The 24,365-nt window shown below is 52.4% G+C and overlaps 2 protein-coding genes across 11 annotated transcripts in view; one reads left to right on the forward strand and one right to left on the reverse strand.

The window, feature by feature from the left end:
- The window catches only part of Adora1 (adenosine A1 receptor), a 57,146-nt gene extending 42,837 nt beyond the window's left edge, over nt 1-14,309 (forward strand). For all 10 annotated transcript variants that reach the window (XM_038350235.2, XM_038350236.2, XM_038350234.2 and 7 more), the window contains one exon: nt 12,403-14,309. In XM_038350235.2, coding sequence (XP_038206163.1) covers nt 12,403-13,042 — 640 coding nt within the window. In that variant the 3' untranslated portion in view covers nt 13,043-14,309. The remainder of the gene's footprint in view (nt 1-12,402) is intronic.
- Nucleotides 14,310-14,477: 168 nt separating this feature from the next.
- Nucleotides 14,478-22,416, reverse strand: Mybph (myosin binding protein H). The gene is made up of 11 exons (XM_042054031.1): nt 22,149-22,416; nt 21,925-22,059; nt 21,097-21,264; nt 18,729-18,817; nt 18,243-18,438; nt 17,928-18,067; nt 17,302-17,461; nt 16,079-16,215; nt 15,728-15,958; nt 14,759-14,964; nt 14,478-14,649 (listed from the first exon to the last, which is right to left on the reverse strand). Exons 1-11 carry the CDS (start codon nt 22,414-22,416, stop codon nt 14,478-14,480), a joined length of 1,902 nt encoding a protein of 633 aa, XP_041909965.1.
- Between the last annotated feature and the right edge of the window lie 1,949 nt (nt 22,417-24,365).

Below are 24,365 nucleotides of genomic sequence, written 5' to 3' on the forward strand. Positions count from 1 at the left end.
TTCTTACTGCCCCCTCCCCTTCAGTCACATGTAAAGTGATTATTGATTTTGTTGGCTTAATATATGCCATATTTTTGAAGTCATTGTATGTGTCTCCTCTTTCTGCCTCCCCCTTTTTTAAAGCACCTTATATTTATTCTTTGACAATTTTACACATGTATAAATGCGTCTTGATCATATCCACCCCAATTTCCCCCTCCCATTCCCCTGGACACTTGTTCCAGCACATGCCCAGCATGCTTCCTCTCACCTTCATGTCTTCTCCCACTTTGACTTTGTAGCCCCAAGTCCATCAGTGCTGCCTGCTGGGATGCTGGCCGACCTCGCTGGCTTGACCTTGCGCAGGCAACCGTAGCTCCATGAGCGCAGCGGCTGGGTCGTGCCCAGACAGCGTCTCTCAGCACACCCTTCACCACTGGCTCTTAACCTCCTTCCTGCCCCCTCTTCCACATGTCTCCTGAGCCTTAGGGTTTTGATGTCCCATTTAGTACTAAGCATTCAGCAATAGACACTTTTTCTCAGCCCTTCAGCCAATAATGAGTCTCTAAATTAATTGCCGCTGCAGAGAAAGGCTTCCCTGGTCAAGGTTGACAGTTACACTAACTTAGGGATATAGATACAACTATTTAGAAGGTAGTTTGACAACACACTTATTATCAACAAAACCACAACAGTGGGATTCTCCCGAGGGCCCATGGACCTCCTGAGCCGTGGACTTTTGAACTAGGTTAACAGTGGCACCTCTTTTACTTTAACTGAGCATTTTTAAAAACCGTTCCATTTTCTGGGATTTCTGGGTGCAGGTTCCATGGTCTAGGGAGTGGCCACTGAACAGACTTTGTCTCTATCATTGGGCACTTGGCATTTTTGATTGTCTCGTGGGAAGGAGCAGGGAGTTAACTTCTACTAGACCCAAGGCTCTGCTGGCCCACTTGCCTCTGTTTGTACTTGGGAAGGAGGCCTTTGCCTGGGGGCCTTCACCTTCTATGGTGTCTGTGTACCTGGACCTCCCTTCACCTGGAGCACAGGCAGCAGGGTAAAGAGCTCAGGGCAGCAGCTCTTGCTGGTGGCTCCTGACTAGAAAAGGCTGATTTCTGAAAGCTTGGCTAACTGGGCTGCGTGCCTACAAAGAAAGCTTCAGGGAAACACATTGTAGGGACAGAGGGGGTGGGGGGAAAATGTCTAGGTGCTGGGGTTCCTACTGCTGACATTCTGGGTTCTAGCCTCTAAACTAGGATGCAAGAGAGGGGAAATCTAGAGGCTACAGAATACTCTGAGTCTCCTTCCAGGCTCCAGGAGTCACATCTTCTGACACAGCGGGTGGGACTGAGTTCAACTCTGGAGGTTCTTTCTTTGGGTTGTTTTCCCAGGTGGAGAGATTGCCCTGTCTCACTTCCACAGCCTTCCATCTGTCAGATCTTTTCCAGAAACCAGAGTTGGATTCTGAGAGCTTTAGGGAGTAGCTGCCTCCTCTGAGCAGAGTGTCCCTAACTCCCTGGCTGTGAAAGGTCTGTGAGGGCCTCAACTCTCGTGACTCTAGGCTCATTGGTGTTGCCTCCCTGGTCTTAACCTTGACCTTTGGGATGGTCTAGAGTCTTCAAAGCTATCTCCATCAGGAACGGTTACAGTCCCATGGTAGAAACAGGCCAAATGTTACTCTGATGGGAGTTGGGAAAAGGGGCCCGGCTCACCTACATTGGCCTCCCCCACCTTCAGTCTGCACTCTGGGTACTGCCGAAGAGAACTTTCCAGAGGACTCAGCTCCAGGATCTGGGGTGGTGGTGGGGTGTCTAATGTCGGGCTAAGCAAACTCCCAAGCCCCTCCCACTCTCCTTACTGCTCAGATCGAGCAGGAGCACATCGATTTCCCAGCTTTGGGAGGAGGGCTGAGAGAACGGGCCGTGGAACAGAAACGGAAGCCCCATGCTCATCCTTCTGAAGCTGAACAGTGTCTCTTTGTTCATCTCTGCCCCTGCACCCTGTTTTGTATCTCTGCAGAAGCTGACTGTGTTTCCCACAGATTTAGAGGGGAGCTTCTTCATCATGCAGGGCCTGATAACACTGTAGCCAGAGCTGCTGGCTGATAAACTCAACAGGCCCCACCTCCTCACCTTCTGAAGTTTAGAGAACCGGTACTTCTCAAGGCCACAAGCTGTTAACGGGGAGAAGCGACATCTTGGGCTTGGATTTCGTACACGCTTCCATTTCTTCCCCCAGCAGACACCTTTTCTCTCCTTTCTGTGTAGTCCTCCTTCTGTAGGACAATTTGAAGCAGGGAAAACCCTGGGGGAGGGACAGCCTCTGGGGAGCATTCAGAACATGTTAACCGGGGGAAAGTGTATTTCAGAGTGCCTTGACCCTGCTGCTTGTGTTGTGGTTGGCCCTCCTGGTGGAGAGGCTGACACATTCCAGAAGGGAGCTGTGATCTACCAGAATTTTGGTCACATATCACTCATTCCTTGTTCTCCAGATGAGTACACAAATGTCTCAGATGGGAGGGTCTCACCCAAGCCCTGTTCACTTGTGGCAGAGCCTGGGCCGCTGCTGGGATCTCGGGACCTTGCCACCGGTTAACTATTCCAAGGAGTTTATAGCCTGCCTTTGGGGTTTTTCACAGCAGCAGTGTGCGAACCCCTACTTTTCTAGTCTGAGCAACTTGCATCTTGCCAGCCCCATCCAGTTCCACCCGTCCTGTGCACTAGCCTGGTTGGAAAGCCCTTGCTGCCCCTTTAAGTGGCCAGTCTACAGAGCTGGAAAGAGCTGTACAAAGTCTCCCCCCACCTGCTTCCTCCCCAAGAAACACTTGACTACAGACCTCTCCTTAGCTTTGGAGAAGGAATTGTGCCCCTTTTACCAGCTCAGTCCTGGCAGCAAGGACAGTCCTGCCAGGAAGCTACACACAGGCCATTACGTCTGTGCACATACCCCATCCCACTAGAGGAGGCAGCTACCCACAGCAGGTGAAGCCATCGTGGTTGGTCTTTTCTTCAGTCTGACTTTACCCCAAGGGCTGAAGAGACCAAGCTAAGAGCAGCACCGGCTGGCAGTGCTAAGTCTTGCATCCAGTTCTCTGAGCATACCTCCTTCTCAAGGAATACCTCTCATTGGGATGTGAGCACTGGATATGGCCTTCAGAGAGAGGAGAAGGTGGCTGCATCTCATGGTCACCCAGGCGGTTTTAAGGATCATCAGCTGGACTTCCCATTTTCAAGGGAATATCCTGTTACACCTCTGACCAGAGAGAAAGGAAAGGGTGCCAGAGGCAATTTTACTTTGGGATTCTACCTTCCCCAAAATTTGAGACCCTCTCTCCACACCTCATTCCTGCAGCCTGCTGTGGGTCAGAGCCACTGGGCACACCCTAGCCTTTGTAGGGATGACAGCACATCCAGAGAGATGCTCACTTCATCTTAAAGTGTGTGGGTTAGTGGCAGACTGGGAAGCAGGAATCCGTGTGATGCAGGAATCGGGAATTCGCCGCACAGGGGCACAGGGTCTTCTGTCTTGAGCACTGCAGCACGCATGGCTCTTCTCTGATCACTGAGGACTGGGCCTCCCTCATCAGACCCACAGTTCCTTTTGCACCACGACTGTGCCATTTCCTTCATCCTCTGCACCCAGAGAGGGGCTCGGAATCTGAGGGAGAAAAGGGACGGTAGCTCAGAATAGAGGCAGTTTCTGACTCACACATGGGACTTAATTGTCTTCCCCACCAGGCTGTGGACTTGTTTGTCCTCAGCAAGTGACCAGGAGCTATTTGCAAGGTCCATTAGGCTAATGACCTAATCAGCTTATCCAGCTCCTTTCTTTCCGGAAGTTTGGAGATCCCCCTGCCTCTGAACTGCCCTGAGATTGGCCTTGGGGTTCTAGTTCGCCTCTCTTTTAGGGGTTAGTTGATACTCATGTTTGGGTGGTGGTGATGTCACAGGGATCAAGAAAGCAGGATTCCTAAGCCCCCAACACCTGGCTCTCTCCCTGGGCCCCTGAGCCAGACTCCTCTGGGAAATGTTACTATTAAATATTTGGCCCCTGGAGTGTGCTGCGTGCCTTTGATTGTATCCGGTTTCCTGTTCTCCTTTGGGAGGAAGAATTTCTCTGCAGGAAGTAGTTTAATATGTCTGAAAGCCTTACTTCCCCCGTCTTGAAATCCAAGTTTCCAGTTTCAAGTGCCTGAGATTGTTCTTAAGAGGAGAGGCAGGAAGAAGGGGACCAGAGCTGTGAAATACGGCCCCATCTCCGCCAAGACTGTGGAAGGAAAGATGGAGAACATCCCAGGGAGGACTTCCCTGATGGTGGGGACTGCATGGGTGCAGAAAGGCTTAAGATCACCCCACCCAACCCTCCGTCCGGTTCTAACGCCCAGTGCTGCCTGGCTGAGGAGCAGGAGATTGGAGAAATAGGTGTTCTGGCCCGAGGACACTGCCTCATTCTCAACAGCTACCAGGGACGCCAACAAACTACACTCAACCCTTTCCAGTCCCGCTAGGCAGCAGCTTTCTCTCTCTTCTGATTCAGCGCCTACCTGAGAGTCTGGCTCGCTCACTCACAGCCAACGCCCACCTCTTGCAGCCACGACACAGCTCAGTTCTTCCCCTCCTAAACTCCGGGGTTGAACCAGGCATTATCTCAGGTGTTCCCAGCACCAGGAATTGCTTACAAAATAATACAGTAGCTGAGACACCAACCAGATGGCGCAGTACCCCAGGGATTAGCAGTGACTGGAAGAGACCCCTAGGCTGGAGGCTAAAGGGAAGCTAGGCTGTGGTGGGCCTGTACGGCAGGGGGAGGCGGGGAGAGGCAGGGATGAAACCGCAGCCTGAGGTCCCTAGGCTAGGATGAACAAAGAGCCCGACTCCCTGCTCCCTCCTGGGCTCTCTAGCGTGCCAGTGTTTCTGAGACCCAGCTTGCCCAGCACCAGGGGTCAGCCACTCTGTAGAGCAGGGCAAAGCCAGGAGGGAAAGCCCAGGACAGCTGAAGGACCAGTGTGTGCAAGATTCCTGAGGTGACAGCAAGATTCCTCTAGCCTTCCTGCCTGGCCGTTCTCAGCCATTCAAAGAGAATTCTCCACAGCCCTGGGCTCCCTCCTTTCCGTCTCTTCTCCCTGTCGCCATCTTTGCCTACCTAGGTCTCATGCTGGGCTCTTCATCTGATGGCATTGTGAGCTTTTCTTGCCCAGAGGGTACTTATTGTTCATGTTCTCAGAGTCAGCCTAAAATTTATTCCTAAAGGCGTCCAGACAGAACCCTCTGATGCCGTGGCTGGGGGAGGCCACCTGCTGCTCAGACAGCTTCTAAGGGGAAGTGATCTCATCCATGAAAGAGAACATTCACAAGGCAAAGGACCCATGAGGAGCTGGCCACTGGAGGACTCCTGCTGGGTCTTAGCAGGTCGCTGCTGCACTGGACCGCAGACGGGAGGACCCAGGGACTGCTGGTCTCTGCGCAGGGCAGTGCTGGACTCCAAGCTGTCTGGATGTGTTGGTGACTGACTGGTAGCACCTGCTTATCCCTCTTCCCAGAGGCCCTTGTAACTCTGACATTATGTCATTGGACCCAAGTAGGAGGTCAGTGATTGTCTGACTGGGCCCCAGGTCCCTGGACTTTCAGTGCAGCAGGGAACAAACCAGGGCATGTAGCTCCATGGTCCCTCTCTGGTCTGCCTTTCCAGCTGACTTTCTTATTTCTTGTTTGTTTGTTGTTTTTTTTTTTTCCTAGAAAGGGTCTCACTATGTATTTCTTGCTACTCTGGAACTTGCTATGTAGACCAGGCTGCCCTCAAACACACAGAGCCTGCCTCTGCCTCCTGAGATCTGGGATTAAAGGTGTGTGCTGCTACGCCGGGCTTCCCATTGCTTTTCTAGCCGAGCACATGACATTGTGTCCTCATTTCTGGCTCCCTAGGTTGTGTCACAAGGTGGCTTCTCAGTCAGTCATTCTGAATTAAATGATGCGTGGATTCACCAGTTCATTTCCCCATGGACTTATTTGTTCATTCAATGCATGGTTACTGAGCTCTGTTCTAGGTGCTGGGGGTGTAGTGTGAAATGTCTCATTGCATGGTTACTGAGCGCTGTTCTAGATACTGGAGGTGCAGTGTGAACATGTCTCATTGCATGGTTACTGAGCGCTGTTCTAGGTGCTGGGGGTGTGGTGTGAGCTTGCTAGGGAAGGCTCTATCCTAAAGGACTCTTTCATAGTACTAGAGAAAAACACATATACTACCAATGCCAAGATAGAGCAAAAAGTGATATCTCTGTCCAGAAAATTAAATATGGCAAGAGCTTCCAGGGTGACGGGGACTATTTCTGTTTCAGGATGAGTCTGGAATACATTCTGAGGATGTGACATCTGAACTGAGATCTAAATAGGGTGAAAGAGAACCTCCCAGACCTCCTAGATGAGCAGGGAGTACAAAAGCCCTGGAGTGATGGGGTGCTCCAGATACGCAAACAATGATTGTTGCCTGTGGTGGGGTTGAGTTCTCAGGTGAGCAGTGTGAGGGTCAATGCAAGGTAAGAGAGGGTAGGCATGCTTGAGGGATGGTGGCCCCGTTGCTCATCTTGAACAGGATAAAATTCAGAGTCATCTTGATTCTTTCTTCCACCCAGACTTTCACTGTTAGCAGTAGGGTCTTGTCTTCCCTCTTCCTAAAGACATTCCAGAGCCGTACCCTTTGTCCCAGTTCCGCTGTGTCTGCAGACACATTCAGACTTGTCACCTGCCTGTGTGGCTGAACTACCTGCGTCGGCTCCTGTGGTCCCCGCCACTACACACTTTCACTCAGCACTGTGCATTAGCTCCTAAAACCAGAAATGGATGGTCACTCCTTTGTAGAACAGCTTCCTTGCACTTGAAATAACCCTGAGAACCTTTTCTGTGGCCTTAGGTGATAGTCACTGGCCAGATCTCTGCTGAACTAGCCAGCCCCTCCTCTCCCGTGGCTCAGCTATGCAGTATTTTCTCTGTTCCTTCGGTTGTCCTGGCCTCTATGCTCACAGTGCCTTTTGTCTGGGAGGTACAGGCCCAGATCTTTGCCTGGCTAGCTTGCTAGTGGTCAGTTAGCTTTCAGCTCAGGTCTTGTCTCAGTCAGGGACTCTGCCTGCCCAGCCCCAGCTCTCAGGTCTCCTTTCTGGGCTCCTGGGTTCTGTGCTACAAACTTCCTTAGCTTCTGTCTCCAAGAGTGTCCCTTTGACATAGCACAGGCTTTAGATATAGACACATCTCAGACTTAGAAATTCCATCTCTGCTTCTCCCAGGCTGAGAGGCCTTGGATGTGTGTCCTAGTCTTGGTGAGTCTCAGTGACTACAGTCATCGAATGGGGATGATAATAGTCCTTAGGGCCCAGAGGAGAGTGTTGGAATCCTGTCAGCAAAGCCCATGTCCTGCACTTAGAAGACAACAGTGGATGTTAGCTCTCAGCAGCAATGGAGCTATTATTATCCTCCAGCTACCTGTTTTTTTTGGGCACCCCTCTCTCAGCTTCCTCTCCTGTGGCAGCCCTGATGACTGTCCAGGGAAGGAGCATGGCTTCCTATATTTGGACACAGATGTGTAACCCACTCTACCTCATACTGAGAGGTGAACAGCAGCCTTCTACTTCTTTCCTGAGTCCTCCCTTCATCCCAGAGTTGTTACCACCCCATTACTCCAGGATTCCAGTATTTTCATGATATTGTCATTGAAAAGGAGATGCCCACTAACACGCTATACTGTTAGTGACTTTTAAAGATACCGTGCTGAGTACCCGTGAGATGGCTCTTGATGCCAAGCCCAATGATCAGAGTTCAATTCTCAGAACCTGCATGGTGGAAGAAGAGAACCATGGTATACGTGTACCTGTACTCGCGCATGCATGGACACACACGCATGCACACACACATACACAGACATACACACACAAACACCACAAGTGTACGTGTATGCACACACACACACACACACACACACACACACACACACATGTGCATGTGCATCAAGACAAAATACCAGAGGAACTGTTCAAAAGTAATGAGAATCTCTGCATAGTAAGGGAGACCCTTGAGGTGGTAGGCTTACCCTTGTTTCTCTGGTTCCTTGAGTTGCATTTGGGAGGGGTAGTGAAGCAGGATCTCATTACATAGCCTAGGCTAGCCACGAACTCATGATCCTCCTGCCTCTATTTCCAAGGGTCAGAGGGATAGGTGTGAGTTGCCATGCCTAGCTCAAAGCCTTCTGATAAATCTTGTTTCAAAAAAAATTTCGAGACAGGGTCTCATGTAGATAGTTTTGCTCGTGCTTATTATGTAGCTGAGAATGACCTTGAACTTCTTATCTTTCTGCATCTGCTTTCTGGCCCCAAGTGTTGAGAACATAGGCAAGGGCTACCATGCCTGTCTCCCTCGTTAACTCCTTAAGGGGCTGTTGCTCTGTTGTTTCTACCTTCTGCCTGGGACTGAGAACTTCCCAATGTAGCCCCTGGAGGTGGTTGAGGACTTAGGTCTGGATTTAAGAGAGACTTCCTCAAGAACAGGAGACGTTTTCCATGGCCCCACCCCATGCATCAACTTCCTATTCTCAGGCACAGGGAGAGATTGGTGTCTCCCCTGGCCCCAGAGAGCTGCCCCACCTCAGCCAAGGTCTTGGGTCTAGTTTTTCCTACTAAGGAAAAAATAGCAAGGAAAACAGATGAGAACTGATACCCCAGCCTGCAGGGTCGGCTGGGACCTGGTGCTGGAGGAGCTCCAGGAAAGCTTTAACCCCCCGGGACCCTCGGGCAGTCAGGAAGGGGAGGGGGAGACGGCCCCTTTCTAGCTGCCCCTCTCTTCCATCTTGGATGGTGTCTATCTCTTCTGTCATCAGGGTTCATGTGCGGGCTTGGGATAGACCCCATTCTCAGCACTTGGGATCACCTGGTTCACCTCCGTCTTTGGGTGATGCCCTTCCTGAACAGGTCCAGTTTTATCCATGCTAAAGCAAAGGATATTTGGAATCTGCCACTATCTGCATCTAAATGACCCAGGTAGTCTGGGTCCTGAAGGAGGTTTGGGCTTAGAAATAGGAGATCTGGGCAGTAGACATTTGAATCCATATAACTGCCATTCTGTTACATGCTGCACGCCCACACAGTGTGGTTCTGAAGTTCCCCTGAGGCCTGGCTGTGAAATGGTTTCACAAACTATAAAAAAAGATATAAAGGAAAGATTTGATGCACAGCGATATGGAACAGAAGCCTTGACCCACCCTTCCCGCACCCCTTTTGTTCTGGAGGGGGCTCATTTTAGTCTACCAACCTCCCACCAGATGAAGGTCAAGGCAGTACCCCATAAGGTGATCTGCCTTTCTGTTCTTTCCCTGTAAATTCTTGCCTGGAACTTGCTTCCCTGTGTCTGGAAGGCCATGATGGGAAGGCTTGGAGATGCCCACGAGCCAGACCTGGGTAAGCTGTTTGAAGAGCACCTAGGCTATGTTTGCGGAGCTCCTGGAGGCACTGGGATGTTGCAGGTGTGTTTGTCTAGGAGCTTGATGAGGTGGGAGCTCAGGCTAGGGAGTATTAAGAGGGTATTTGCAGAGTACTTGAGCATTATCTCATTTCTATATCATCCTTACCCTCCGAAGGAGGAATTGAGTTAGCAAGCTGCAGACTCGGTGCCCACATTCAGGTCTTCTGCCTACAAAGGATCCAGCAGCCTGACTGCACGGCTGCGGATGTGAGGGGAGAGAATATGGCTTCCGTGTTGCAGTGCCAGAGTGAGGCATCAGGGAATGAGCCAGCTTTAAGGCTGCTTGACAGTTTGGGAACACAAGAATCCTGTTATCGTAGAGTAGGGGGCAGCCAGGACATTAGAGGCGCTAGAGTTGGAATGAAGGAATTAGATGTGAGGTTCTGAAGCCCCCTCTAGTGCTGGCCTGTCAGAGGGGTATCTGCTTTCTCCCTGTTACCTCTTCATCTCCATAGCCTGCAGAAGCAGGTGGGTATCAGTGGGTCCTTGTGGGCCCAGATGAACTGTGTCTAAGGAAGAGAGAGCAGAGGAGTCTTCCAACACAGGGCAGAAGAAAACAGTTGGAGCCCTTCCTTTACAGCCCAGTGCTCAGGAGGCCACCCCAGCCCTCTCAGGAACTTCACTGGAAAATAACAATTGGGCTGCAGCCACTCTGCCAGTTCTTGGCACAGAGTTGTGCAGGCCCCAGCCTTTGGCACTCTCTCCAACACTAGAGTGCAGGCAGAGGACACTATGGCTGGCTTCTGGGTAGTGTCATTTTAAGAGACATGGGAAGCCCCCAGGGATAGTATTAGAACCCCTAGCGTCAAGAGAGGCTGTCACCTCTGGCTGATAGGCAACCTTGTCTCCTGTGAGTCATTCCAAATGTGTCTGCAGACCTGGAAAAGGTTGAAACTCTACCGCGTGGCATTGCTTAGTTTTGAAGGGCACATCGCGATGGAGAGCCCTTATTTCCTGGCTTTTGTGCTATCGTCACTTGATCCAAAATATGAGCTACACAGGGCTGGCGAGATGGCTCAGTGGGTAAAGAAAGACACTTGCTCTCATGCCTGACAACACTCTCCAAGACCCACAAATTCAAAGGAGAGAGATAACTGGTTCCCCCAAGTTTTTCCTCTAACTTCCACAGGAGCATTGAGGCGCGCGCGCGCACACACACACACACACACACACACACACACTGTAATAAAAAATTTAAAAATACATGCCTAGGGGCTGGAGAGATGGATTGGCTGATAACAGCGCTGGTTGTTCTTGCAGAGAACCTAGGCTCAGTTCCCAGCACCAATATTTTAGCTCACAGCCATTTGTAATTCTATTTCTAGGGGTTCGGATGCCCCCTTCTCACCCCCTCAGTTACTAGGTACACACACAGTGCACATACATGTAGACAGAACACTTAGACACATAAAATAAATCTTTTAAAAATAAAAACTGGTAAACAGGGCCTGTAAAGACGGCTCAGCAGTTAAGAGCACTGGTTGTTCTTCCAGAGGTCCGGGATTCCATTCCCAGCACCCACACGGCAGCTCAGAACTGTCTGTAACTCCAGTTCCAGGAGATCCGACACCCTCACATAGATATACATGCAGGCAAAACACCAATGCATGTAAAATAAAAATAAATAAATCATGTTTTTAGAAAAGATAAACAAATAAGAGCTATGGAGCGGTAGGAATTTTTATCTTGTTCCCAGCACAGAGATGATGAATGCCTGTTGAGAACTGCAGCCATTCATGTGCCCCAGGCAGAAGGCCTCTGATGATTGCCTGTTGATTACTGCAGCCATGCAGGTTCCACTGAGCGAATGAGAGGAAGCAGGAAGTACTAGCAGATGCTCAGCAAACACCACATTCTTCCCCGAGAATCCGTCCCAATTAGTTGAGCAGTGCTGAGCTTGTCCTTGAGACCAATCTGTAAAATGACTAAAACAGGAACGAACGGGAAGCCAAGGAGGCAGGAGATGCTTACAGCCAAGCAGAACAGAACCAAAAGGAGTGGCCCGGTGTGGAAAGGACTCTTGGGATCCTCTTGGTGTGTTCATCACCTGGCTCTTTGGGAGAACGGACACTTGTTAGGAAGCATGGGATGGTGCTGGTAGCTTCTGTGTGGCCTTGGGAAGGCTTCTCAACCATTTTCAACCTCGGTCTTGTGGGCTGTCCCTGTACTGCCACCCCTAGGGCGTTACAGTCCAACGGTGAGAAACCAGTGAGGTCAAGGTGCGCATGAGTGAGCTGTACTTAGGCCATTTGCTTGAAACTCTTAAAAGGGGTCCTTTGTTATTTTCTTCCTTCCCTCCCTCCCTCCTTCCTTCCTTCCTTCCTTCCTTCCTTCCTTCCTTCCTTCTTTCCTTTCTCCCTTCCTTCTTTCCTCCTTCCTTCCTTCCTTCCTTCCTTCCTTCCTTCCTTCCTTCCTTTCTTTCTTTCTTTCTTTCTTTCTTTCTTTCTTTCTTTCTTTCTTTCTTTCTTTCTTCATTCCTTTCTTTATTTTATTTTTTTCCAAGACAGGGCTTCTCTATTTAGCCGTATCTGACCTGGAACTCACTCTGTAGACCAGGCTGGCCTCGAACTCAGAGATTCATCTGCCTCTGCCTCCCCAGAACTGGGATTAAAGATGTTTGTGCACTGCCACAGCCGTTTCTGTTATTATTTTTATGACTCCTCAGAATCTCCTTCTTCTGCTGGAAGAGAAATGAGGCTGGAGTTTACAAACTCTGGGCTGACCTTAGATTCTAATGGTTAGGCCCCTGAGCTAAAGACACACACACACACACACACACACACACACACACACACACACACACACTAGATCTTCAATGTGGAGAAGCCTCCTCTTAGAGCCCCTAGCGGCAGGTGAGCCTCAGGGGAGGGGTCCACGCAGAGTCATGGGGCTTCTTCTCATACCCTGTTCTCCTTCCCTCCAGGTACAAGACAGTGGTGACCCAGCGGCGGGCAGCAGTGGCCATTGCAGGCTGCTGGATTCTCTCCCTTGTGGTAGGCCTGACACCCATGTTCGGCTGGAACAATCTGAGTGAGGTGGAGCAAGCCTGGGCAGCTAACGGGAGTGTTGGGGAGCCCGTGATCAAGTGTGAGTTCGAGAAGGTTATCAGCATGGAGTACATGGTCTACTTCAACTTCTTCGTCTGGGTGCTGCCGCCGCTGCTCCTCATGGTCCTCATCTACCTGGAGGTCTTCTACCTGATCCGCAAGCAGCTCAACAAAAAAGTCTCCGCCTCCTCTGGTGACCCACAGAAGTACTATGGGAAGGAGCTGAAGATCGCCAAGTCCTTGGCGCTCATCCTCTTCCTCTTTGCCCTCAGCTGGCTGCCACTGCACATCCTGAACTGTATCACTCTCTTCTGCCCCACCTGCCAGAAGCCCAGCATCCTCATCTACATCGCCATCTTCCTCACGCATGGCAACTCGGCCATGAACCCCATCGTCTATGCCTTCCGCATCCACAAGTTTCGGGTCACCTTTCTGAAGATTTGGAATGACCATTTCCGATGCCAGCCCAAGCCTCCCATTGACGATGACCTCCCAGAGGAGAAGGCTGATGACTAGCCTCCACCTCGCTCCCTCCAGCCCACAATCAGTGTCCTAACTGTCCCATTGCTCCTCCTCAGCTGCCCCAGCTAGGGTGTGAGCTGTAGGCACCAGGGAGGCTCTGAAGAGATGCCACAGAGCAGGGCCCCTTCCACGAGGATCCAGCTGCCCTGTACCTTGGGGAGCTGGAAGAGGCTTTGGAGGTGGGTCAGGTTATGGCAGGGAACTGGGTGCCCTGAGATACTGAGTGCCCATACCTGGCTGTTCTACAAGGCGTTCAGAGATCTAGGGCTAAAATATTCTGGCTCCTACAGTCAAACAGGGGGGCCTGCTATTAAGACCAACTTCAAGGTGAGGATAAGACTCCCTCAGAGGATGGATAGAGAGAAGTGGGTATGTCCTGGTTTTGCTTTCTCTCCTGTTCTGTAGGAAAAGATAGCAAAGTGCAGGAAAAGAGACTTTATCCCCACCTCCAAGGATTTTGTGTTTCTGGTCATACAGGTCCTTCAATGCCTGTAGTCCTTACCCCGACAAGCCTGTGGTTATACGTAGACGAGGCAGAAAGAATGGGACTAGGGACCGACTCTCGGATTTTGTTTATTCACAGTCCTGGAATTCCAGTGGGCCTCTAAGCACTGGGACATAAGCATGGTCCAGTAGGTGCTGGCCTCAAGTAGCCAGCAGAGGGCAGCACTGAGCACTTTTGCCCAGAACTTCTGGGTGTCCCCAGTGTAACTTTCTGTCTTCTGGGCCACCAAGCGTCACCAACTCTCAGAGGCAGGCCTGGACTCTCCTGGATGACACTGTCTCTGCTTCTGGGCCCCAGGAGAAGAAAGCCCCAGAAAGTACAACCCTTGGGAACATTCTGTCTGAGTGGGGAGGAAGATGAGGGAAGCCTCCAAGAGGCTCCCAGGTGACATGGGCACTCCTGGTGTGGGGTATAGCAGGCCAGAGCAGACCAGAGACCATGCTCTTGAGAGTGTGAAGGATTGCCTTGCTGGCATTCAAATATCCAAAATGCTCCTGGGGGGGTTAAGTTCAGTCTTTAGGGGTTTCAGAAGCTGTGTTACGAGTATAGTGCAGGCCTTTGTGGGTCTCAGGACCAATCCATACCCTGCTGAACCTGGCTTTCTTCCTTGTGTGGACAGCAGGCAGGGAAGGGTGACAGGTTCTGAGTGTGAATATTGACTCCAAGTCTTGATTCAAGGCTCTTCCTTCAGTGGGAGGTGAGGCGTCCCTGGCGCCCAAGGAGGTCCCTATGTCTAATAAAAGACTGTGAACCCTTGTGGAGAGTGCGTGGCCGGTACCACCCCAGGGCTATCAGAGGGAAACTAGATCACCTTAGCGGAGAAGACGCAATGGTGGCAGTGGTGGGAAAGCTGGGAGAGGGGTGTGGGAGCAGATGGAACAAGGAAGGTTCCAAGATGGTGTTTCTGTTGCTATAGTTACACATTTAGGGTAGCACATTGTGAATCAGGAAGCAAGATCCGGAATGTTCACATGTCTGAAAACTGTCCTGTGCTATTGCGGGACCCTTCCTGTTGGTACTTTCCTTGTGGTGACAGTGTCTCCCTGCATAGTAACATAGTATCTTCCCATGACACTCACTGCCACAGAAGCCCATGCTGTAACACCACACACATTTATTTGACTGCTTCTCACCCAGAGTACAACTCTGCAGGGGGCACCAGTCACTGCACCTCTGGGTGCACTCTCGTACCCAGGAGGCCTGACCTGAGGCCTGCCAAGCCCACTCCTGGGTCTGGCTGGATGCCAGCTTCTGGGGGAGGGGGGCCTGCAGGTACCAGAGGCCTCTCCATGTTCCTATGATGTCTTGGTCTTGGGTATCCGTGGAGAGACATTTTGGTCCTGAGGGCCCCATCCTCAGGCCTGCAGGACCTGGCAGACAATGTCCTTCTGAGCCCTGGTGTGTGACCAAGCTGCCAGAAGAGAAGTAGGGGAGTCAGGTGGAGAGTCACCTCCACCCTTCTCTGTGCTTCCTCAGGCTCAGTTCCCATTGCTGAACTCCGCCTAGTGTAGCCCTAGAACTTTCTAGTTCTTCCAGAACCTCGGAGCCACTGGATAAAGAAGGAAGGGCAAGGGCTGGGTCCCTACTTTTCTGATGAGGAAAAAGGTGCAAAGAAGATATCTATGTTTATAGTCACTCAAAGTCGAGGCTAGACCCTGTCCTGTGACCACCCACGCTGTACCTTTCCCTTCCGGACCTCACCAGCATGGCCCAGCCCTACCCTGTCTTTACCAAATTGAACATGCATGCTAGTTGACTTTAGCTGCAAAATTGTACCCAGATCTGTCTACTGCCTTCCCTTCCTGCCTAGCTCTTCTCTGGTGAGGTTTTGGGCCTGGGAAGTGGGTTCTCCCTTCCCAGTGTCCTCTTCGACCATGCGCTCACTGGAGGTAGCTGAAAGAGTGGGCCCATCCGCTCACCTGTCTCCTTGTCCCAGTCTGCCATGTTGCTCCTCAGTGTGTGGCAGAGGCTGAAAAGAGATCCTACAGGTTAGCCTTTGGGGGAAGATAGGAGGGAACTAGGAGGTTTGAGGTTTGATCCCCAGTACCCCGATGCCCAACTAGAACATCTTCCCACCTGGAAAGTCAAACAGGCCTTAACCCTTTCCCACTCCTGTCTCCTGCTCTGGTTTTCACTCTGAGTTGTATCTATTCCTGCCCCAAAGAGGGACCTACCTGTCCCCCATGGCCAGAAACTAAGGGAACCTTCAGACCCTCACCTTTGACCTCCAATCGGCAGTCCACAGAAGCCTCCCCTAGCACGTTGATGGCCTTGCACGTGTAGACCCCAGAGTCAAAAGGGCTGGGCTTCCGGATCTCCAGGGTGCAGACCCCTTGCTCAGAAACCGCACGGTACTTGGGGTCACCCTGGATGTCCATCTTGTTTTTCATCCAGATGATCTTGGGCTGGAAGCAAGGTCAGATGAAGAACAACGACGTAAGAACGTGGGTTGCAACCGGCTCTCAGGAGACAGTTTCAACCCTGCTGCCCTTGCCCGCCCCACCAGCCCAGGGCCCCTCCCTCACCTTGGGTGAAGCTCGGACGCTGCAGAAGAGTTGTGTGCTATAGCCGGGAGTGGAGGTGTGGTCAGCCAGGGGCTGGGTGAACGACGGGGCTTCTGAGAAGTCTCGCTCAATAAACCCCTTAGGTTTGGCAGTGATATCTGAGTTCAGGCGAGAATTTGAGGTTATAGGCGTTGAGGGGGCTTCAGAAGACTGGCCTCAACCCCTAAGCTTTGGGAAGCTCAACCTGGTCAACACGTGGAAACTGTCAGGCACCAGAGAAAGCCTAGCTGAGTGGAGCTGAGGCAGGTCAGAAGGTGAACAGAGAGGAGTGGGTGGGGAAACCAGAGCCACAGGACCGTGAGGCAGAAACCAAACATCACATTCCATTTTTGTCTGTCTTTGAGGCCTGAGTGGCGTTCCTTTCTTTTCAACACAAAACTTATGTCTGTGCTGCTTGGGCTGCTGTTCAGAAGTGTGGCTTCCAGGGTGACTGAGATGGCTCGGGGGTAAGGATGCTTGCCAACAAGTTTGCCACCCTGTGTTTAATCCTGGGGCCCAGGGATAGAAGGAGAGACCTGATAGGCTGTCCTTAGAGTCCACATGCGTACGTGCGTGTGAACACACACTTACACACAAATAAATGTAATTAAAATGGACAATAACTAAGAGCGTGGCTTCTAGGGTCACTGTATATGTGTGTCGTGGGGAGGATCTGGGACAGGCAGGGGTCAAGGTGGAGTCCCGAAGATTCACGATTACCCTCACTGATCAGATGCCTGATGGGAACAGTAAATACCACAGCCAGTCTTGGGTGGGGAGGTGTGTGTCTTTACAGGTTGCCAGTCTGCCTATCATGTCCACGTCACCTTTCAGAGTGTGCCCCTGGGGACACTGGGCGGGAGACCCAGTGACTTCTGTGATGTTGGCAGCCACAGTCATCTTTAGAACAAGCACACAGCCTCCTGAGGGGCCGCTCATCTGCATGACTTTGCTTTGGTGTTTGCTAAAATCTGTCCGTTCCCACCCGTTATTTATGGTCATTCCATGTCAGTGTGTGTACGCAATCACACATACACTCATATCAAAGAGAAAAGAACTATTGAGTGGGGGGAAGGGCATCAAATGCTCCAAGGAGCAGGGACCGAGAACCCTAGAGGGGTGTGGGGACACAGAAGAAGCAGTAGCGACAGATGCTGGAATACCAGTCCTGCTTAGGTTTCCTGCCCAGGTTCAGAACCGCTTACCTGCCTTCTGGATGTGAGCCAGCTCCTTGGTGGTGGTGGCCGCATCGCTGAGGCCACACAGGTTTTCCGAGAAGACCCGGAAGGAGTACGAGTTCCCAATGATGAGGTCTGAGATCGTGCAGGTGGTCGGGTGGTAGCGCTCCAACACCGTGAACCATTGCTGCGGGACAAGGGCTGGGTGACCTCCAGCTCGTACCCAGTTCTTGTCTTTCCTGCTTACTCGAATTCTCCTCAGAGGGGCTCATCCCATGTCCCAGCTTTGGGAGGCTGAACCATCCAGCACTGGGCCTGAGGGACTTGGAAGTGGGATAAGGACTACTGGGTTCCTCATAGGAGCTCAGGAGCCTCGCCACTCAGAGTGTGGTTGGCAGGCTTGCAGCCTTATGACCTGGGCAATGTTTAAACGTGGCGGTTCCCAGCCCCAGCCCCAACCGCCTGTCTCAGAGTCTACATTTAGCATAATAAGATAGTTCCATTGAGGCCCAGGAGAAGCTTGCCTAGGACCGTGGAGCGAGTCGGTCAACTGATAGTTGGTCTAGTCTTCCATCCAGAGCCCCTCAGTGAAATGAGCCTTTTTGGTCTGAACCACTTCTTTCCTACCCTTGGTATGGCCCAGCCAGCCTCACCCCTGTCTTCTTGTCCGCCTTCTGCACCGTGTACCCCAGGAGCTCTGTGTTGCCTGTGTCCTGGGGTGGAGTCCACTCAAGGGCGGCATTGCAACCCCAGACATCCAGTAGCCTGATGCTGCTTGGGGGCCCAGGCTTCTCTGCAGGATCAGATCATGAAGGAAAGTAAGGGGAAGCAGAACCACTAGGAAGTCTCCACACCCACAATTTGGCACTTGCCACGATACCCTAGCCTCCCCTCCCCTCCCATCCGCTCTGGGATGGAAGGTAGGGGACGAGGGTTTCGAGACAGCCCTTTCCCCTCTGCCCTTTTACCAATCACGAGGATGTCAATGTTGGCCTTGGCTTCCAAGCCTTCCAGACGCACAGTGAGCTCGTAGCGGCCTGAGTCTGAGCGCTGAGCGGAGCGGATGAAGAGGATGGAGTCCTGGTCCCCAGTGCGCACGTTCACCCTCTGGCTGTCCAGCGCATGGCCGTTGTGGGTCCAGGAGGCCTGTGGTTTGGGCTTCCCCTGACAAAGATGGGCTTGGGGTGAGTACAGATTGGTATAAGCACCCCACTGCCACCCCACGATAGCCGTGCGGGGGAAACCTGTCCTACTGATCCCACAGTTGCTGCCCAGAACCATTTCTTCTAGTGCGTGGCCTGCCCTGGGGCTGCGATTGGTTCACTCACAGTTGAGTTATGTGCAAAACTGGGAAGGCAGCCATCATTATGGGTCCCAGTCAGACTCCAGTGAGAATCCTGACATTCCCAGGTCTCTCATGATGCATCAGAATCTTACCAGCGAGGCAGGTTTACCTGGAAGGGGATTTGTAGGTTGACGGACTCTCCCACCCGGCGGATGTAGGTCTGCCGAAGGTGTCGGGGAACACGGATCTTGGGGGCTTCTGCATGAAAACAGATGTCTGGGCTTAGCCCAATTGAGTGAGGACTTCTGAGGCAGGAGGAGGGGATAGCAAGTGTGGGTGCCAGCTAGACAGGACAGCTCCCACTTAGTATGTTCCGAGTTTGGGCAGCCTCCTCACTGGGAGGGCAAAGCCTTCAATGCCGAGATTGAGGGACCCAAATCCCTTAAGGCCCTTGGGTTGCTGAGAACTTAGAGGCTCTCAAGAGGTCAGGGGCTCTACAGTGTGAACTGGTTGGTATCTCCGGCACTCCCTTGGCGCTTCAGCCTTGCCAGGCTGGGATTTGCCCTGAGGTGTAGGCATTCTCAAGCTCCAGATGGACCGGGCTGGCTCTCTGTCTCCCCCTGGAGGGAGGCGGATTCCACATCTGTCCGCCTAGGGAACTGAATGGGCAGGCTTCCTGTTGATTCCGAACGTGCACCCCAGGGACCCAGGACTTTTCTGAGAACGTGGAACCTCACTGGTTCAAGCCTCTGCCTCCAGGCCTGCTGGGAGGCTCAGGCTCTTTGCACAGGCGCTAGAGCAGGTGCCCCAGCTTTTTCCCCTACCAACCCTCTCTGTCTCCTCGTGGCATGGTGGTAAGTCCTTCCCGAAGTCTTGGGTCAGCCTCCTACTTTGGTAGGAACCACTTTCCTGACTATGGCCTAGTCAGGTACCCCTGGGCATTCCGAGGCAAGCTGCAGCAGCTGCCATCCTGGTCCCTGGGGGATGGTGTGGGGACTGAGCCTGAGCCTTCTAAGCGGTAAACAGGTGGCAACAGTTGGCCAGTGGCATGTAGGAGGGCACAGGAAGAAGGAACACTGTGTCTCCAAGGATTAGCTGAGCAGGCACTTGGCTTGGGAGCCTCATGGTTTGGAGTGCTCCAGGGACCTCTCCAGGAGGTCAGGCATGCCTGGCAGCTCCAGGTGGCCCAGAGGGGGTGGGGGGACAGCTGAGCAGCTGAGGATCCTGGAGAAGGCCCCACCCTGCCCTGCCCAGCCCATGAGAGGTCCGGCTGTTCCTGGCTTGTTCATCGCCTCCTCGCCACGTTCTCTCCAGGAAATCCCCTTCTCTTCAGCCAGAGGAATTTTGGTGGAGAGGTGGGTGCTGAGTCTGGCTTGCTCCTTCAACACCAGGTCTCAGAGGCATCTCAGAGTCTGAGCTTCCTGGGGCCCGGGGAAGGGCTGAGACTCTGCCAACCAGGAGGACTTCCTAGCGCCTCTACACTGGCGTCAGTGCAGGCATCCTGCTGCCGATTTGGCGGTGGGAGGTATGCGCTATCTCACCCAGATCGTGTCCTGGTCTTTGAAAGCCACCGGAGCAGATGCCGAGCAGCTCGTTGGCTGTGAACAGTCCTGTGTGGGCACCAGGACCTGAGACTTCTGAAAGACCAGGTCACTCTGTGGGCCCTTTGGGATCTGCCTGGTTTGACTGAGCCATGTCAGTCTGGGTTCTGGTCTTCTATGCCTTTACACCTTAAAGCAGTGTATTTCCTCAAATCTACATTTGAGCCCTCCTATGGCTGAGATACCTCTCTTTCCAGATACCTTGTCTGGAAATGTAGACTCTGTTTCCAGCCTCCATCCATCCCTCAAAGAATGAGAAGGAAGATGGAGAAGGTCTTACTTAGAACACCTGTTTGCCCGTGTCTCTCTTCACCCTGGGGCCCTGCACTGTCCCCAGAGACCTGAATCAGACCAAATGACTCACCGTCATTAACAGTCTGAAACTTGAGCAGCTTTGGGAGGGGAGTCAGAGGACTAAGGCTAACGCACCCCGCAAATAGAAATATTAGCAACAGGGACAGCAGCTGGCCTCGAGGTCCTCACAGCGACACTGCCCTTTGGGGATGAAAAATTCACAGACCCTTTGCACAGACTCCTCTTCCTGCTGAGGGTCAGGGGACATGGAGGGCCTTCCCTGTGTTCCAGAATCCAGGTTTGAGGAAATAGAAAGGCAGCTTCTATGACCTCAGGGATAAAGATTAGGTAAAAGTAAGAATGGATAGCTTCTAGTGCTGGGAACCTGAGCTTCATCTCTGGGCAGCAAGAAGCTGCTCCCTGATGGCAGTAGTGGTGGCGGGGGTGCTGGACCACTATGGGAGTGGCTTTTCGGACTTCTTTCTTGCTGCTGAAGAACCTGAATCTTTCATAAGGCAAGACATGTTAGCATGTGACTTGTGCATGTGTGTGTAAGAGGGGGAAATGGCTGTCTGGGCCCCATTGACCTTGGCCTCAGTTTCCCCACTGCATCTGTGAGCAAGAAGCAAGAAGGGGCTTTACCAATGATCTCTTGGATGTGGACAGGATGGTCCAGGACAGCTGCGGGGCCCGCCCCTGCGGAGCTAACTGCAGTCACACGCAGGAAGAACTTGTCCCCCAGGGCCAGGTTTCGAACCGTCTGCTGGGTCACCATCGCGGGCCGGGGATTCACAGGCACCCATTCTGAGGCTGAGGGCAGTGGAGAATGTCTGGGTATTAGTGACGTGGCAGAGGCATCCTTCTCATGGGACTTTTCTTCTCAAGGGTGATGGACAAAAGCTGACCTTACTCGGGCTATAGTCTCTCCCCCCCCCCCACTTTCGTAGCATCAAGTAACATCAAAGCCAGGTGGTGTTAGAGCTCTGGGATGCTGGCCAGAGGTGGGGATGCAGAAGGCCAGAGAAGGTTGGGCATGTTCACCAAGTCACACAAAGCAAGGTAGGGGCAGAGACAGAAGCCTGGCTGAACATGGCTGTCAGGGACCTACTTTTCCTAGCTCTCCTCATACTTCTCATTTTAGGGTCCCCTCTTCTGTATCCCCCCACTTTCTGCCCCCTGGGTTAACCCCCACAAAAAAGTCCTCTGAGATTTAGTACCACCTTCCCATCTCATTAGATCAATGCCCCACACTTCTATTCCTCAGAGGCTCCTTGGAGCTGGAGGACAGAAGGTCTCCTGAGGTCATTGAGCATCTCTTCCTGCAGAGGTCCCTCTGGAGCAGGAGATGGTAGCCAGGTAGTTAAGACCATTGCTCACACCTTCTCCCTTTCTAGCTCCCTGGACTGGCCTTGTCCCTGCTGTCCTAGCCCTGCTCAGCTGGACAGAAGCAGGACTAAGCCCGGTGCTCACCTCCCTCTCGGCAGAGCTCCAATACATAGCCTTGAAGCCCCAGCTTCCCCAGCTTCTCGGGGGGCTCCCAGCTCACAGTCAGGGAGCTCTGGCTCACATCCTCCAAGGTCAGCTGCAGTGGGGCACTGGGGACATCTGTGGGATGGGGAAACGAGGGTGAGATGAGAAGCCCCTCCCTGCATACCTGCCTCCCTTCTCCACCTGTCCCCCCGCCTTCTAGTCACCTTCACTTGGAGGTTCAGGCTTAGCGGTTTCGGGCATGGCAGAAGCTTCAGGGGCTTTGGGGTCCAGTGCCTGAGAGTCAGGCTTCGGTGGCTCTGGAGCCTGCTCTTGCCCCATGGACTCTGATGCTACCACCTCTCCAGAAGACTCCGTGGTGGGCACCTGGGCAGGCTCAGGCGCTGTCTCGCTTGGACTCGAGACAGAAGCCTCGGAGGTGGCTGTCTCGCTTGGACTCAAAACAGAAGCCTCAGAGCTGTCTTTTCCTGTCATTTCTGAGCTGGTTGGGGAGGGGGTCACGCTGGAGTGTTTGGTGGGTCAGCTGCAGGTCTGAGCTTCCAGAGTGCCCGAGGGACGTAGGTCCAGGCTTATATAGGCAGGGTCTGCCCCACCCCTAGCAAACCATTCCCAGCTGTGGGGTCAGGTCAGGCAGGGGGACGGGGGGCAGGGAGCTCCCAGGCCAGGAATAGCTCTGGGGGAGGAACCACAAGGGCCCCTTGAGGAACATACTACCTCGCCATCACCCCAGCTACACCTCACAGCCAGGGTGCCAGTGCCCAGACGGGGAGGGAATAGATAGGTAAGCTGGGACTTCATTGGGCTTGGGTAATGAGACTGGCCATCTGGAAAAGGAGATCAAGTCAGTTCCATGAGTCTGGTTTCCTCAGGGCCCGCTTGCACCCTCGTGTCCATGGAGCGGAGCCTGGAATTAAGAACACTTGAACCAGCCCTCCTTGTGAGCCCTCCCACTGTTACCTATTCACTCTGCCTTGGTCCCCAGTCTCTGGGGACTCTCACTGGGACTGTGTGCTGCTAAGGCCCCACCCCCATGGACTCTGGAGAGGCAAGAACTGAGATGCCCAAGCTGAGGCTGGCCAGAGGCAGGAAAGGGGACTCTCTCGGTTGGTCTTCCGCTGCAGCAGCACCACACCATAGGCACTGTGAATTATAGACAGAGGGGCGTTTCCTCACGGCCCCAGAGGCCGAGGAGTCTAAGAACATGCCCCTCCGCATCCAGTGAGGAGTTTTGTGCTGAGTCGGAATACAGAGAATGGGTAAGCCGGACAGGAAAACAGACTAAATCATGCCTTTTATCCAGTTCCCACTCTGGAGATAAATAACCCACTCCTTAATAATGACATTAATTAACTTATGAGGGAAGTGTCCCATGGCCTAATCACTTCGTCTTAACACCATTAGTCTGTCACCATTAGTGACAATGAGAGGGGTGTTAGAGGAGCCTTCAAACCACAGCAGGACCTCTTCCTGTTTCTGTGGCAAGCTGGGGAGTCTCTGTTTTCACTAATCCACAGGCCTACTGAGAACCCCAACCTTGAGGATAAGACAGACAGGCTTGAATTTCCCAGACTCTTCAAAAAGGGACAGAGACGTAGACTCTCCCAGGGTGGAAAATGGAGCAGGTTCAGCCGAATTCCCAGTCCCTGATTCATTTATTCAAGAAGATATTAAGACTGGTGATAATTTGAAATCCAGAAAATACTATGTGTCGGGAAGAAGGGGGAACCAGTCAAAATGTTTACTGTGGGTGGGAGTGTGGGTCAGAGCAATGACTGGAAAATGAGGCAGGACATTGGTGGCAACAGCCATGTGCCTAGTGGGTGGCTCTGGGCATCCCCCGCTGGACTCCCTTCCAGGAGACGTGGATGAGACTCCACCTTTGGACTCCCAGGAGACGAGGATGAGACTCCACCACTGGACTCCCAGGAGACGAGGATGAGACTGTGGACCTATCAGGAAATAGCTGTCTTTGAACGGTGGGTGGACGAGCCACTGGCGCGGTTACACAGTTCTGAAACAGAAGCCTGATTGATGATGATGGGATGCCCCAACCGATCTCACACACCAAAAGGTGAATCACAGAAACACGGGGATCACTTTGTCCTTGAAATCCAAACCCAGAGCCCTGTGAAGCCTCAATTTTCAAAATGCATCCATAGGTGGTATGCCAAATAAAAAAGGAAGGCAAGGCCAAGGTTAGCCTAAAATGACAGCCACTGGGTGAGGGGACAAGGACGCCCGTGACTGTAGAGGCTTCAAAGTGTCGCTGAGGTTTCCTCTCAATACATAGAAGCTCTTTAAATTAGATGAATCTCTCTCACTCTTAAGCAGGCATGGTGTATCCCGCAACTTAGGAATAAATGGACGTGTAATTTATTTAGGGCTGTCAACAGCATCCAGGCTCTCCCTCTTCATGAGGACGG

Source organism: Arvicola amphibius, chromosome 12 (genome assembly GCF_903992535.2).
Source record: "Arvicola amphibius chromosome 12, mArvAmp1.2, whole genome shotgun sequence".
Lineage (NCBI taxonomy): Eukaryota > Metazoa > Chordata > Mammalia > Rodentia > Cricetidae > Arvicola > Arvicola amphibius.

Excerpts from the sequence above, each read along its gene's own strand:
- Mybph (XM_042054031.1), bottom strand. The coding sequence starts at position 22,416 with ATGACAGGAAAAGACAGCTCTGAGGCTTCTGTTTTGAGTCCAAGCGAG. Across the intron at positions 18,818-21,096 it reads CCACATCCAAGAGATCATTG|AAGCCCCCAAGATCCGTGTT; the intron begins GTAAAGCCCCTT and ends GTTTTCATGCAG. Across the intron at positions 18,439-18,728 it reads ACCTACAAATCCCCTTCCAG|GGGAAGCCCAAACCACAGGC; the intron begins GTAAACCTGCCT and ends CATCTTTGTCAG.